This window comes from Drosophila bipectinata, chromosome 3R (assembly GCF_030179905.1).
Source record: "Drosophila bipectinata strain 14024-0381.07 chromosome 3R, DbipHiC1v2, whole genome shotgun sequence".
NCBI classification, from domain to species: Eukaryota; Metazoa; Arthropoda; class Insecta; order Diptera; family Drosophilidae; genus Drosophila; species Drosophila bipectinata.
This window is the reverse complement of record NC_091739.1, coordinates 10,209,480-10,223,129: the sequence shown is the minus strand read 5'-3', so window position 1 is coordinate 10,223,129 and position 13,650 is coordinate 10,209,480. Positions and strand designations below refer to the sequence as shown.

Sequence of the window (13,650 nt, the reverse complement as noted above, 5' to 3'; positions counted from 1 at the left end):
TTATTTAAAGCTAGTACTGCCAGATTGTCCGTTTTACTTTATTTTAAGATCATTTAGGCTGCCAGCCCTGGTGATCAGCTGTTTCTTAGCTTTTGGAAAACGAAAACAATGAGTAAGGAATCTGGAGGACCGTCCAACACAAGAAAATGGGCACTTGTAGCTGCTGGAGTTGGCCTAGTCTATGTTTTGGTGCGACATCGAAAGTCGCTGCTTGCACCCTTGCTGCGGGTCTTGCCCCGTGGCGACATTCTACGGAACCGGCGGGTTGAAGTGATCAACTCCGCCCAGGATCCTGCCACGCAACTTATAATCAAAGAACTGAAACAGTGAGATTTAATAAAATGAGTAATTACAATTATCTTAACTTGCTCCTCCCTCAGACACTGCCAGAAATTCAAGGTGTTAGGATTCGACTGCGAATGGATTACGGTGGGTGGCAGTCGCCGACCGGTGGCCCTGCTTCAACTAAGCTCCCACCAAGGATTGTGTGCCCTCTTCCGTTTGTGCCATATGAAGCAGATACCCAAGGATCTGCGAGAGTTGCTCGAGGACGATGCTGTTATTAAGGTCGGTGTGGCTCCTCAAGAGGATGCCATGAAGCTATCCCACGACTACGGTGTGGGTGTGGCTAGTACACTTGACCTACGCTTTTTGTGCGTCATGGCGGGTCACAAGCCAGAGGGTCTTGGAAAGCTGTCGTTTACACATCTTGACTATCCGCTGGACAAGAGCTGGCGACTGGCCTGCTCCAACTGGGAGGCGAAGCAGCTGGAGCCACCTCAACTGAACTATGCCGCCAATGATGCCCTGGTGGCTGTCGCAATATACCAAAAGTTGTGCAAAGATCTGGAGCCCAGACACTTTTGGGATCGGCGAGAGTTGAATGATCAAAGTCTGCGACAGAAGTTTGAACCCTTCCTCGACGTGGACTTTACGAAAGGCTTCTCGCTCAGCGTTTCTGGCAGCGGAGTGACTCGAAATAAGGCGGGATCCGGGACAGGTCCATATAAAGAGAAGAAATTTCTCCCTAAAAAGCAGCAGTATCGTCAGCTTGTCACCCAGTCCAAGGCGTTCTATGACAACTGCTTCCTTCAGGCTCCAGACGGCGAGCTCTTGTGTACCATTGATCGTCGCAAAGCATCATGGTATGTGGATCAAAATCTGGGCACTCGTATTTCTGATGAGCCCTTAACGGTGCGTCTAAATTTTGAGCCTGCTGGCCGGGCAGTGGGTGAGGTAGGTCGGTACTACCAGACACCTAAGGAGAATCGCTGTGTGGTCTGCGGCCACGGCGATGCCTATCTCCGGAAAAACGTTGTCCCTCGAGAGTACAGAAGGCACTTCCCGGTTGTAATGAAATCTCACACCTCCCACGACGTGTTGCTACTCTGCCCCAGCTGCCATCAACTGAGTAACATCTCAGACTTACGGGTGAAGAATAAACTTGCCGTCCAGTGCGATGCTCCATTCAAACACTGCGATGGAATGGTTAAGTACCACGACGACCCAGAACTGAAGTAAGCATATAAGTCATTTATTAGCTATATTTGCTTTTTATCAGCATTGTGGCACTTCCGAAACATCTGTTTATGAGATACATTCTTGTACAGTCTCATTAGATATTTGAGTTAATGTTTCTCTGTATACTTTCAGACGCGTCCACTCAGCAGGAAAGGCCCTTCTGTATCATGGCGACAAGATACCAGCTGCAAAAGTAGCATTAATGGAGCAAACCCTTCTCGATTTTTACACAGACTCTACAGAGGTCAACGAAGCTCTATTGCGACAAGCAGTCGAAGTCGACTACCGAGTGGCGAACTCTGAATACTGTCAGCACGGAGAACGGGTGGTCCAGCGATACCGTGACCAGTTTGGTGGCCTTGTCGAGCTGGAACGACTTTGGAGAGAGCATTTCTTACATACCATGCAGCCACGCTTTTTACCCGAACTGTGGAGCGTAAACCATAACGTAGACCGTTTGGAGGTTCGGGCCAATGAGGGTCGTGTGGACGAAGCCGATCTATTGGTGGCCGGATTGGAAGCAAAACCAAAGATCGGATAATTCAGTGTCTTAATTACTTTGCCACGGGCTTTGTACGTTTTGTATTTAAATTTCATTAAACATAAACTAAAATTTGATTTGTGCTATGGTACAAGAAAATACATGAAGTCACGGGTCACGAGGCAGATGAGCATATCTGGACTAACCTAGCCGACTATAAATATAAAGCTTACCGTATGGAACACTAATACATTATGTACAAGCTTAAATCTGAAGCACCTGAATTAGTGCGAATTGGAGTATGGAGAAGCCTGGTTTAGCCAGTTGGGCTAAATAAACTCGAATCCCTCGTACTTGTACTCCGTCTCGATTCGCAGCTCGGGCAGCAGTGTCTTGCCAGTGGTGTCAAAAGCTGTGATGAAGGTGGCCGTCTTTCCGTTCAATTCCTCAGACTTGAGGGCCACAATTATGGAGTCATCGGTGCCTGGCAGGAACTTAAAGCTTGAGAATCCATGCGTCGGGGCTGTGTTCTCAGGATCGAGCTTAACCGTTTCCACATTGGTAAAGCTATCGTCAGCTGAGATCAGGACATTGCAGCCCATGTGCTCGTCCTTTGTTTCGTTGTACCTGAAACGGGGTTCGGTTATACCTTCCTCTTAAATCGAATAATTAAATCTTACTTTTCCTTGGAACAGCGTCGAGGCAGGAAAAACCAGCGCTGCTTGATATCCGACCAGGCGCCACTTTCATGAATCATGTAGCCCGGCCAGGATATCTGCTGAGAATGCAGGCGTAGTTGCTTGAAGTTGTTCACCCAATTAAGGGACCGAACCTCGCCGCCAGTTGTGATTGCTTTTACGTACATGGGGTTGTTGTTCTCGAAGTCACCCGCACTTGTAGTCCACTCCTTACCCATGGAGCCCACGTACAGCGTCTGCTGCTTCACGGTGGCCCACTCCGATTTAAAGCCCTTGGCGCTGTGTCCGTCACCGTCGAGCAGGATCACCCAGGGTATGGGCTTGTCATTCGCTATTTCGTATATCAGCCCAGTGCGGTCGTCGAAACTGAGTAGTTTACCGTTGAAGGTAACCAGTTCGGAGAGCTCCATTCCGCGGCCTTTCAAGGCAAAGGAAGACTCCAAAGCTGTGGGCGCTCCATCATCCCAGCTAATCTGTATCTCGGACCGGGCCACGGTGTAAGTGAGGTAGCCCTTCTTGAGATAACTTCGCCACGTTGTGCTACCATCGCCTTTGTTTACCTTTGAATTAGTGTCCAGGTCAGCAATGATAGCTATTCGGTAACTAATGACTCCACCACGCAACACCACTGGTGGCGTTAGAGGATAGGTAGAATTGTAGACGTGGGTCACCGGTACATTCTCCAACTTGATAGAGGCAGCATCCGCGAAATTGCGACGCAGCCAGTAGCCTTCGGAGGATGAATGCGAGCCTTGGCGGGCAAAGAAAAACAGCAGGGCAAGAACCAGTGCGCAGGATATCAGCAAGGCGAAGTGGTAGTTGAAGCGCACCGTCCGGTTCCCTATCCGGTATGTGGGCGTACGCAGGGCCGAGCGCCAGTCGCGCATATACATGGCGCGGGACGCGGGCGAATGATCTGCGGGTTCCCTGTACGCGAAGGCGGAGCTCTGCATCTAGCTGCTGCGCTGCTACGCTCGTCGCACGTCAGCAAATTTGCGTCCCAGGTGATGTGTCCAATTTTTCGAGTCTGCGAAGATATTGTTTAGATGCTAGAAGTGTGACCAGCGTGATACAGACTCATCAGCTGTCGCATCAGCTGCTTGCAAGAGGAATCAGGCGGAGATATATTTCCGGGACATTTTAAAAACACCCTAAAATTTTACATAAAATAGGTATACAAGAGTGTATATTTATAAATATAAATTAAAGATAACATAGGCCTCTTGTTTAAATTCAAAATACGGCGATGCTAACATCGATAGACAACCACTTGTTGCTATTAGTAAAAAACTTCAAAGGAACAGGGTTTTATTTTAGAAAATTTATTATAAATCACTAGAATTTCCTTATGATTTTTTTAAAGAAAAGACTCAAATTTGAATAATAAAAATGTATAAATAAATTAATAATAATATCGCGTAACTATCGATATTTGTATAATCGTTTCATAGCACTGTTTATTGTCGATATACTTTTCTCGTTCTTCTTCTTCAGCAGCACACGTGCTTGCTGCCTGCGTTTTGTTATTTTTCGCAAATTATTCGACGTAATTTGCGAAAATGCGCATTGAAACGTGTTATTTTTGCTCTAGCAAAATATACCCAGGCCACGGGGTGAATTTTGTTCGAAATGATTGCAAGGTAAGTCGGATTTGTTGCACTGTTTACATGTGTTTGGGTGTTTATTTTGATTACCTTCTTTTAACTGTAGATCTTTAAATTCTGTCGGGGGAAGTGCCATAAGGCCTTCAAGCGGAAGAAGAACCCCCGCAAGGTTGGATGGACAAAGGCACATCGCAAGGCTGCCGGAAAGGAGTTGGCTATCGAGCCCAGTTTCGAGTTCGAGAAGCGCCGTAATGTGCCAATCAAATACAGCCGTGAAACCTGGCAGAAGGCCTTGGAAGCCATCAAGAAGGTGACCGAAATTAAGGAGCGTCGCCAGAACCACTTCGTTATGGAGCGCCTGCGTAAGGGTCGCGAGATCGAGATCCAGATGGACGTTAAGGACGTACAGCGCAACATGTCTCTTATTCGTTCCCCGGCCGCTGGTCTCAAGGAGCGTCGCGCCAAGGAGGCGGCCGAGGAAGCCGCCCTCATGGAGGAGGATCTGCCCGAGGAAAAGATCACCTATGTGGATGCTCGCGAGCTAGAAAAGAGGCTCGAGGAAGGCATGGGAATCGAAGATCTGGAGATGTTAGAAGCCTAAGTACCCGCATACTGAAGTTAGTTTTAAGTCACCTGATTAAAATACATGTAATAAAAACCCCGTGGTATATAGATATGTGCTTTTCCTTGTTTATAAATCGTACAAATCACTTTTCCACTCCTTCATCGCCCTGATTTTGGTCAGGAGATTCCAAATTTATGGTCACGGGTCCGTCGTTTTCTATATGCACCTGCATGTACGCTCCAAATTTTCCATCTGATTAAGAAATATATTTAGTTTATAAATGCATAAAGAAAAGGGCAAGTTTTGTTACCTTTTATCTTGATGGGGTCGTAGGATTTACCCAGGCGTTCCAGGAATTGATTGTACAGTTGCTGGGCCTCTTCACCTTTCATGGCTGCCGAGAAATCTGGTTTATTACCCTTGAGTCGGTGGTATAATGTAAACTGGGACACACATAGAATCTCCAGGTTTAGGTCTTTGACGGACTTTTGCCATCTCTTTTCATTTTCTTCAAACAAACGCAGGGCCAAAATTTTCCGGACCCTTGAGAAATGATGAGTTTATCATAAATGGGGTATTAGGATTAGCCTACGGTTGGAATTACCTACAGATAATCCACATCGGTGAGGGTGTCGCTAGCCTTAATTCCCACCAGAACACACAAACCAGGTCCGATGGAGGAGATCAGATCATCCAGCACTTGGATTAGAAGATTGATGAAGGCATGACCCGAAAATTGGTAATGATATACATACCCGTCACCTTGGCGGCCTTAACTCTTTGTATAACAGCCCTCATGGCCCTGTTTATTTAATTTTAATATCAAAATGTATTAAGGAGATGCCGCATGTAAAACAGTGTTGTAAGCTACGCGACACAACTAGAACTAGTACCCAAAATTCAAATAAACCCGCCAAAGCTTTTAGGATTTACGATTTTAAACCACAGGTATTATAATAAACATATAACAGTATATTTAATATATATAAACATTGATAACATTAAAATAATACAGTACAATCAATAATATAATTTGGTTAGTTGGGAGTCTTTGAGCTCGAGAGGGTAGAATACTTGCTGGCCCTTTGGAAGGTTAAAATTGATCTACAAAAGTTTTAGTTTCTAAAAACGAATTTCCTATCCTAGCCCAGACATAAAATACGTGGGACTTTCAAAGGACCGTCTATAGTGGTAATATTATAATAATCCTAAAATTCGATGCCATTTTTTGTACCACCATTATCGGAAAACCTTTAAAAGTCCTATGCAATATAATTGTATAAAATGGGTTTGGCCCGAGGGTTTGAAATATCACATAGGCGTTAGAGAGGCGCTGAACTTGAGCTTCTTCTCGCACAGCTTCTTTATGGCCACTTGACCGGTGAGCTCAGCCTGGCGCTGAATGCGCTTGACGTCGTCCAAGCGTCCATGCATGTTGGCTAGCATATAGGCGGCCTTAAGTTGACCGATGTATATGTACGAGGATATGCGCAGCTCCACACTTCCGATGCGCTGGATCAGCCGATCGAGAATTTGATTGGTTTCTGGTGCATTGCTATGGACAGCGGCGTTGACGGCAGTCGAGAGAATCTCATCGGTTTCGGTGGAAATGGAACCGCCATTATTGCTGCCAATGCACGCCACCAGACGCTCAACCTCCGTCAGACGTTTATTGCGAGCTAGATATTTGGCGGTGGCTCCGAACACTTTTATTGTGGCCAACTTGTAGTCTTGTATAATTCTGGAAAATATTAGCATTTATTAGCATAATCTTACATATAATATATTATTCCACCTTACCCGTATGCCAGGCCAAAACCTTCCTCAATATTTTTACCACACAGCAAAATCAGGATACATATTTGAATGCGATCCGAGGCTCCTTCAAACAGCGTGGGAAGAGTGGCTCTGTTGGATTCCAGACGTATCTACATAGAAAGGACAATAAATACGTAAGAAATATATCTTGTTCTATATAAACTTTGGATAACCTTGTTATAGTACCTGCTTGAGAGCTTGTAGAGTCCGAAGTGGCTCATCGGGCGGTTGCTCGCGTTCGCAGAGTGCTAGAAACTTGGCCACCTCCATTTGTCGGCGGATGGTGTTGATGTGTCCATTGAGCGCTCTAGCATCCATTTGCATGGCGAAGCAGGCGCCTCGAACACTGGCAAAACTGGCTATGCTACCGCGTCGTCCCTGCTGCCGCTGCAGAAGCTCCCACTCGGCCAGGTCCAGTTCGCCCTGCAGGTGCATCTGAGCTGAGAGCAGGTGCTGGGCGTTGGCGTGCAACTTCTGGAAGTTCTCGCATTGCAGTGGGTAAAATTTGACGCAGGTCATGCTAGCCCGAATCGGATCCTTCAGGAGGAGTTGCAGCTGATACAGGGAGTTAAGCTGCTGATGCTGCTCCAGGTGGCGACAGGTTTGCAAGAGCGGTAATCGCCATGCGTTCAACTGAGCATCGTCGAGTTGCTGCAGTTCATCTACCAAATGGGGAAGTGAGCCGCTTTCTAGTTGAGGCTGGAAGATGTGCTGGATAAACAGATCCGCGTCCAACTGTTGGTGCTTCCAATAGCGCAATGCTGCCCGAAGCTCATTGCGTCCAAGCAAGAAGGCGAGGATATCGCCATGGCTGCCATAGGTGAGCACATAGTGGAGGGATTCCTCGAAGCCCCGCTCCTGTCTGCGATTTTCCTCGAGAGGAGTAGTCCAAGCTCCATAGTTTCCTTTGGTAATGTTTTTGAGACCGGCCAGAACATTCATTACATTTAAAGCCGGCTCCTGGAGCGGTCGCTGCTGCACGTAAGGCTCTCTTCTTCGCGAGAAAAGCGAGACGAGTGAGGAATTGGAACTTCGAATCAGCGAGGCCCGCTGGAGCGTCTCGGGCTGTGGTTGGGATTGCGGCATAGCAGCTATTAGTTGCAGGATTTCCCGGAGCAAAGCTGGTCCTCGTTGTGGACGCTTTCTAGGCAAGAGCAAGGCTTCCTGGGTACCCGCTCCAAACATGCTCTTGTAAATGATACTATTAAGTTGCTCGCTGGAGAGACGAGTCATGCAGTGGGAGAACTTCTCCCTGGCTAATGATTCAAAAAGAAAAGGATATAAAATATTTTGGAGAGTTAGAAATGTGGAGAGAATTACCAGCTTCATAGCAGCCAGCACGAAGACAGGCCAGTCCGTGGGCCGCCATCACACCCGTGGTGGCGAATCCAAACTTAAGGTGCACTTCCAGGGCTAGGGTCCAGTGCTCAGCCTCGACGAGGGCGTCAGCCAATTTACGTAGATTCTGATCAGAAAGTGGTCCGGCCGGAATGAGGGATTCGCAACCCTGATGACCCACTGCCATAATGATTTCCGAATGTTCACGAATGTTTTCAAACTCTGCAGGTGCTCCACGGACCTAAAAAAGGTTTGGAAATTGCAGATTACATGGATGTTGCTCCTAATGCTCTTACGAACCTTGGCTGCAAAGGACAGACAGTTGATCATCTTGGCCACCAGGCCATAGTCCACCTCTGGATTCGGGTCAATCAACTTCTCAAGCTTGCGACAGTGGAACAGCAGCAGCTCCACACAACTCCGCTGCTCGTGGTGATTTTTCAGAATGGACAAACTCAGCGCCACACTGGGGGCATGCTCGTAGGAGAACTCTTCGCGCAAGAGCTTATCGTGTGTGATGATCCCGCTAAGCCGCCACTTGCTACTTTCACCCTGCCCTGAAGATCCTGATCCTGAACCGGTAGTGATGCTCCTTTCACTGGAAGACCCATCATATTGGCCCTTGGGTGCCAAGCAGCTGGCGCAATCATTGCAGATGCGCACCTCCAGCTCATCGTACAGCTCCGGGATGCGCATCCGATGGGTGGAGCAAGTATAGCACACCACTCGTCCGCATCGGCGACAGTGGTGGCGACGCATAAGCATGGTGAAAGCTGCTCTTCTGCAACACATGCAGTGGGTGGCTTCTTCGTCCCGGGTCCACTGCTGACGGGTGGGGGCATGCTTGGGCATCACAAAGGCACCGCACAACGAGTCCAGCGAATTTTGCACATCCGTCCCCAAAGAGCTGGGCTCGGAAGGAGCCCGTACATTGGCCACATTGTAGTCCAAGGCCTTGCTAGCGTAAATTCGTAGCAACAGATCCAGGCACTCCTGACCCACAAAGTGATCCTGTTGGTAGGAGTTGAAATTCAGAAGAATAAAAGCCTCCGATGTGGTTTGTCCCAGTTGAAACCGTATTTTGGAGGGAGTACCTCCTGGTTGGACATCGTAGATGTGACCACGCTTCTCAAAACAGTACGGACACGGTCCCAAGGGTTTCTCCTTCTGTAACTTGACCCGACAGGCATCCAACAGCTTGCCCAGCAGCTCGAATCGGGCGTTCATCACCAGCTGTTCCACGATGAGTAGAGGATGCCGAAGCAACTTCCAGAAATGTGGACGTTCACTGACATCCATCTGGCGCAACATTTCCAGGGAGAGCTGATAGTTCCGGTACAAACGAGGATCTCGGGCATGGCTCTCCAAGTAATCGATGACCCATTGGAGCAGCGAAAGGGACCTGAACTTATCCTTATGAGTGTCCAAGAAGTTAACCAAAGAACTGGCCGGAAACATTTCCACAATTGCCAGCAGCGACTCGTCAACCTCCTCGCCGTCCTGAAGCTCCAGAAGTGCATCCAGTAGGGTAAGCAGGCAGACTCGCTGCTGCCCTTCAGATTTGGCAAGCAACACCACTCGGCTCCACTCCAAACACAGTTTGAATCGTCGCCGCTGCAGCAACTGCTCGAAGATCACATTTGGGGTCTGGCGGCCAAAATCGTACGCCTGCGGCCAGCTCTCGAACTGGAGGAGAGCCGATACCCTGGCATATATGGTTATATCGGAGAGGGTGTGCTCCAGCTGGGAGCGTAGGAACGGTGGGATTGCCGTACCCGCCAGGCGATGCTGCAACGAACGCTCGATCAGCTCCTTGGCCAACTGGCTGCTAGAAATGCGGGTGAAGTGCTCCTTCAAAAGGTGAGCCCGCTTGCCAAGATCACCCATATGCACCACCAGTTGGATGTTACGTGGGTCCTGTTCGATAAGTTCTTCAATGTAACGGTCTATTAGACGCTTTAACTGCTCCGGAGATTCAGTTGGTCCACATGTTCCTAGCAGGAGGATTTGCAGCAAAAGCTCTCGATTGGGCACTAGCTTCTCCAAACTAGAACTTTCCAACTTATAGGCTTTCAGGGCGGCCAAGACTCTGTTGCCGTTGTCCATGGCAGACTGGACTTCCACCTCCGGCAGCTGCATCAAGTTACCGAGGTAGGTGAAGTCCAATCCTTCTTCTCCAGTCGGAAGATCACCATGTTGCACAGCCCACAGGAGTTGGGCCAATAGTTGATTGTGCTGGGCAATATAGTTTTGGATGGATTCCTGCTTCTGGGCTGCTACTATACGTGGAGATCTTCCTGTTGTTTCTTCGCCCAGTTGCGGACATATGTTAAGGGCGATCACATGAACCAAATTCAGATGCAGTGCTGCCACACTAGCCTCAATCTCCAGTGGCGTTATTCCGCACTCGTAGATAAGTTCCCCGATGACTTCGTAAGGATCGTTTTTCAAGAGCTGCGTTGTGTGGTACTCCACATTGGGATCTCTGAGCTGCAAGAGACGAGCCAGCTGATGCACATAGTTACAAAATCTGGCATAGTAGTTGTGCCTGGAGCGTAGCTGCTGGAACTGTCCGGCGTTCGCTCTGAGCTCTTCACCATGGGCATATTCCATTGGTTGCTTTCCGTAGATTACTTCGAAAGCAGTCTCCCGCTGGAGCTGTAAAGCCAAAACAGCCGGCCGAAGAGGATAGCTTTGGAGGGAGAGCATCTGGTTAAGAGCAGGTTGCTGACCGGATCGCTCCAACAGGCGCATACATTCGCAAAGATTCTGCAGGAGATTCATGGCTCCAATCTCCGAGGAAACCGGGGAGCCATTCGATTCATCGCTGGGGATCCTCTGCTGTTGCTGACGTCGAATGACCAAAAGTAGGTTGCTGGTGATTTCCCGGTTGAAGCCAAGGTTTATAATCAAATCGCAAATCATTAGGGCGTTTAGATTGCGTTCCTCGAACTGTTGTAAGAATCCATGTTGCCCACTGTGCTTCTGAATGAGCTCCTTAAGCTCAGGACTCTGGTGTAGCCGCTGGGCCTGAGCAAAGTTGTCCACCACGCTAATGATCTTCGATAGCTCAAATCCTTTGGCCGCCACACCCTTGATTTGCTCCACTGTGGTCTCTCCGGAGTTTGGCTGCTGGGCCTCAAGAGCCTGGTAGTTGGAGTAGATCTTGGCTAGCTTTCGCTTGACCTGCTGCTGCTGCTCCATGAACTGCAATTCCCGGCTCAGCTGGCTCTGCTCCAGATGAAAGGTCTGGAAACGATGGATTATAAAACGTAATATGACAAATAATAAATCCGCTCACCTCGATGATCTGCTTGACATCGTTGAAATTCTTAAGGGCCAAAGCCATGATGGCCAGTTGCTCCGGAGTGCTGAGCATCTTGGGAATAATGCATCGTTTACTGGCCGGAGTGACACACGAATTCTTTCGATTGCCACCAGGGCAAAGAAAGTGTTGGGCTCGGGCCCGGCACTGATCGATACTGGGGCCTCCATCTGCGGAGGGCTTCGGCGTAGCTGCTCCGCTGAAGCTTACAGCACGACGTTGCTTCTTGGCCTTTCTCCGATTCAAGCTTGATGCGTGGTTGCTGCGTTCACGGCTCTCATCGTCACTGGAGGCCTTCTCTTTGGCAGTGCTGTGGAGCTGCACCAGCTGAAGAAGCTGCTCCGGCTCCAGAATACAGGTAAGCGACGGCGACACCTTATCTAGCGATTGATCGATCTTCTGGAGCACTCCCAGCTTCCAAAGGGCCTCGCTTATGGCTTCAACCAAGCGCTGGAAACGTTGCTGATGCTCCGTAGCGCATTTAAATTCCTGGGAGTGCAACTTCTTTGTGACAAAAATCTTAAGGAATGTGAATAGCGCCTCTAGGGAAGGGGATCGAATGATGAACCCGTATCTGGATCGTTGAGTCAGTGGGGCGGTTGGTCGTGGTGGACTGGCAACATCATCATCCACATACTGCTCATCGTCATCCTCCTCATCGTCGTCCTCGTCCTCCCTTCGCTTTTGCGGGTTCTGCTCCAGTTGTTCCCAACGTAGAAAGACCAGGAGAAAGATATCCTCTAGCAGCGAGCACAAGGTTCCCAATTGATGTATTTGTCTTAGCTGAACCGACATTTGGCCCATCTTTGCCTTGCAGTTTTGCTCACCCTGCTCAAGGACTACATCGTATACGTGACAGAGGGTTGTATAATAGCTAAGGATCTCCATATCCTGCTGATAGAAGTTCTTCAAAGCAGGTGTCTGCAACTGCCACTTGTGAGTTTCCGCCAGCAGTCGGAGTAGATCCTGAGGATCACAGGTGATCCCTTGGTCATGTATCAATGATAGCACGCTTGGTGACCGTAATAATGAGTCAACTTTGAGGGTTTTGCTTATGTCCCGCGGCCTAAGAAAATTAAGCAGCGTGGATAAGCGTTGAAAGTCTGCATAGAAAAACTGCTGCACTTTTCTCAGCTCTTCTGGGACAGCAGTCATATCAAACTCCGCCAGGCTCTTATCCAGGCAGCCAAGTTCATCAATGGTTTGGGTGCCCAAAGCAAACTCATTGGCTAGCCGCAGGATTAACAGAGTATTTCTCAATGTGCGATCTTGAAAGCACTCAAAGTCCTTGAGGTGCTGACACAAGCTGGCCACAAAGTGCTCTCTCTGACTAAGGGCCAGCCATAGAACCAGTTGTCTGGATGGTGCCACCTCACAAAACTGCCTTCTCATAGCTAGCTCCTGTTCCCGTAGTAGTTCTTCCAAAAGTTCGCCCTCATTTCGCGCCAATAGAGCCAGCATCAGATGCTCATTGTTGGGTGAATCACTCGCCAGACGCGTCATCAGTTTGTTCCGCAGCGTGGCCGCCTCCAATATGCTTCCAGGGAAGTTAGCCAGTACACAAAGGGCTCTTGGGGATGAGACTTCTTCATCTAGCAATTGACGCAGCACAAAGCTGATGATGTGTCCAATGTGCAACTTGGAACGATCGTAGAGAAGCTTTAGCAACTGCAGGGAGGGATAAGGGAATGCCTGGAGTACTGATTGGACTTCGGTCTGGTGGGAATGAGCCGCTCCTTTGATCGTGCCATCTAACCACTCTATGAAGTTCTGAAAATTCGGTTAATTTAGTTTATAGTCAGCTTTAATTTAAATTTAAGTGTTGAACCCACCTCGAAAACTTTTCTTTGGTCCTTGGGCAGCAAATCTAGCAGCTGACGAACATTCTGGTCCTCTGGTTGAGACATCTTCGGTCACCTGTTGCTCCTAGCGACTTCACAACTCTGGTGTTTTCTACGGTTCTACAACGTATGGTTCATTGTTCGGCCTCCTGACTTCTAAGTGGGTCTCATATGCCGTGATCAATGCTCGGCATTCACTGCTGATTGCGGATTTCGCTTCTATCTGGGGCTATTGTTTGTAGCTTCTGTTTTACTTTCTGCTGCTGCTTTTGTTTTCGTCCGCAGAGCAGCTGTTCGGGCTTCAGCTTCAGTTCTCCAATGGTAAGTGATAAGCGACACCCGCATATTATCTCCGGTCAGGCTGGAGTCGATCAAATAGTCCGGCTCCGCCGATCTTCGAACGCAAATTCAATAACAAAGACTAGATGTTGCACTTACATATGTTTGTGTGCGCCGATA

The 13,650-nt window shown here is 48.5% G+C and overlaps 5 protein-coding genes across 7 annotated transcripts; 2 read left to right on the top strand and 3 right to left on the bottom strand.

Annotated features, from left to right (window-relative positions):
• Positions 1-20: 20 nt before the first annotated feature.
• Exd2 (Exonuclease 3'-5' domain-containing 2) lies at positions 21-2,139 on the top strand. Its single transcript, XM_017234901.3, has 3 exons — positions 21-326; positions 381-1,517; positions 1,654-2,139. Exons 1-3 carry the CDS (start codon positions 109-111, stop codon positions 2,060-2,062), a joined length of 1,764 nt encoding a protein of 587 aa, XP_017090390.2. The 5' UTR covers positions 21-108; the 3' UTR covers positions 2,063-2,139.
• LOC108121009 (apyrase) lies at positions 2,076-3,922 on the bottom strand. Of its 2 annotated transcripts, XM_070280873.1 has the most exons (3): positions 3,778-3,922; positions 2,683-3,727; positions 2,076-2,629 (listed from the first exon to the last, which is right to left on the bottom strand). In XM_070280873.1, the coding sequence occupies exons 2-3, from the start codon at positions 3,651-3,653 to the stop codon at positions 2,332-2,334; spliced, it is 1,269 nt and encodes a 422-aa protein (XP_070136974.1). In that variant the 5' UTR covers positions 3,654-3,727; positions 3,778-3,922; the 3' UTR covers positions 2,076-2,331. The 2 variants fall into 2 exon arrangements, with proteins under 2 accessions (XP_070136974.1, XP_017090393.1); XM_017234904.3 differs by having other exon boundaries at positions 2,683-3,885.
• A 247-nt stretch (positions 3,923-4,169) lies between these two features.
• RpL24-like (ribosomal protein L24-like) lies at positions 4,170-4,978 on the top strand. Its single transcript, XM_017234876.3, has 2 exons — positions 4,170-4,340; positions 4,411-4,978. Exons 1-2 carry the CDS (start codon positions 4,260-4,262, stop codon positions 4,903-4,905), a joined length of 576 nt encoding a protein of 191 aa, XP_017090365.2. The 5' UTR covers positions 4,170-4,259; the 3' UTR covers positions 4,906-4,978.
• Positions 4,979-4,995: 17 nt separating this feature from the next.
• Positions 4,996-5,756, bottom strand: Dtd (D-aminoacyl-tRNA deacylase). 2 transcript variants are annotated; one of them, XM_017234877.3, is made up of 4 exons: positions 5,625-5,756; positions 5,478-5,568; positions 5,180-5,412; positions 4,996-5,121 (listed from the first exon to the last, which is right to left on the bottom strand). In XM_017234877.3, the coding sequence occupies exons 1-4, from the start codon at positions 5,665-5,667 to the stop codon at positions 5,012-5,014; spliced, it is 477 nt and encodes a 158-aa protein (XP_017090366.2). In that variant the 5' UTR covers positions 5,668-5,756; the 3' UTR covers positions 4,996-5,011. The 2 variants fall into 2 exon arrangements, with proteins under 2 accessions (XP_017090366.2, XP_070136975.1); XM_070280874.1 differs by lacking the exon at positions 4,996-5,121 and having other exon boundaries at positions 5,275-5,412; positions 5,474-5,568.
• Positions 5,757-5,820: 64 nt separating this feature from the next.
• Sptz (zinc finger FYVE-type containing 26 spastizin) lies at positions 5,821-13,650 on the bottom strand. Its single transcript, XM_017234980.3, has 7 exons — positions 13,183-13,650; positions 11,327-13,120; positions 8,326-11,274; positions 8,008-8,266; positions 6,874-7,943; positions 6,670-6,797; positions 5,821-6,610 (listed from the first exon to the last, which is right to left on the bottom strand). Exons 1-7 carry the CDS (start codon positions 13,255-13,257, stop codon positions 6,181-6,183), a joined length of 6,705 nt encoding a protein of 2,234 aa, XP_017090469.2. The 5' UTR covers positions 13,258-13,650; the 3' UTR covers positions 5,821-6,180.

Coding starts and splice junctions, on each gene's coding strand:
- Exd2 (XM_017234901.3), top strand. CDS start 109: ATGAGTAAGGAATCTGGAGGACCGTCCAACACAAGAAAATGGGCACTT. Junction 327..380: donor ATAATCAAAGAACTGAAACA/GTGAGATTTAAT, acceptor CTCCTCCCTCAG/ACACTGCCAGAAATTCAAGG. Junction 1,518..1,653: donor CACGACGACCCAGAACTGAA/GTAAGCATATAA, acceptor GTATACTTTCAG/ACGCGTCCACTCAGCAGGAA.
- LOC108121009 (XM_070280873.1), bottom strand. CDS start 3,653: ATGCAGAGCTCCGCCTTCGCGTACAGGGAACCCGCAGATCATTCGCCC. Junction 2,630..2,682: donor CGACGCTGTTCCAAGGAAAA/GTAAGATTTAAT, acceptor ACCCCGTTTCAG/GTACAACGAAACAAAGGACG.
- RpL24-like (XM_017234876.3), top strand. CDS start 4,260: ATGCGCATTGAAACGTGTTATTTTTGCTCTAGCAAAATATACCCAGGC. Junction 4,341..4,410: donor TTGTTCGAAATGATTGCAAG/GTAAGTCGGATT, acceptor TTTTAACTGTAG/ATCTTTAAATTCTGTCGGGG.
- Dtd (XM_017234877.3), bottom strand. CDS start 5,667: ATGAGGGCTGTTATACAAAGAGTTAAGGCCGCCAAGGTGACGG. Junction 5,569..5,624: donor TAAGGCCGCCAAGGTGACGG/GTATGTATATCA, acceptor TTCTAATCCAAG/TGCTGGATGATCTGATCTCC. Junction 5,413..5,477: donor CTCACCGATGTGGATTATCT/GTAGGTAATTCC, acceptor TCATTTCTCAAG/GGTCCGGAAAATTTTGGCCC.
- Sptz (XM_017234980.3), bottom strand. CDS start 13,257: ATGTCTCAACCAGAGGACCAGAATGTTCGTCAGCTGCTAGATTTGCTG. Junction 6,798..6,873: donor CTCTACAAGCTCTCAAGCAG/GTACTATAACAA, acceptor CTTTCTATGTAG/ATACGTCTGGAATCCAACAG. Junction 6,611..6,669: donor GGTTTTGGCCTGGCATACGG/GTAAGGTGGAAT, acceptor AATATTTTCCAG/AATTATACAAGACTACAAGT.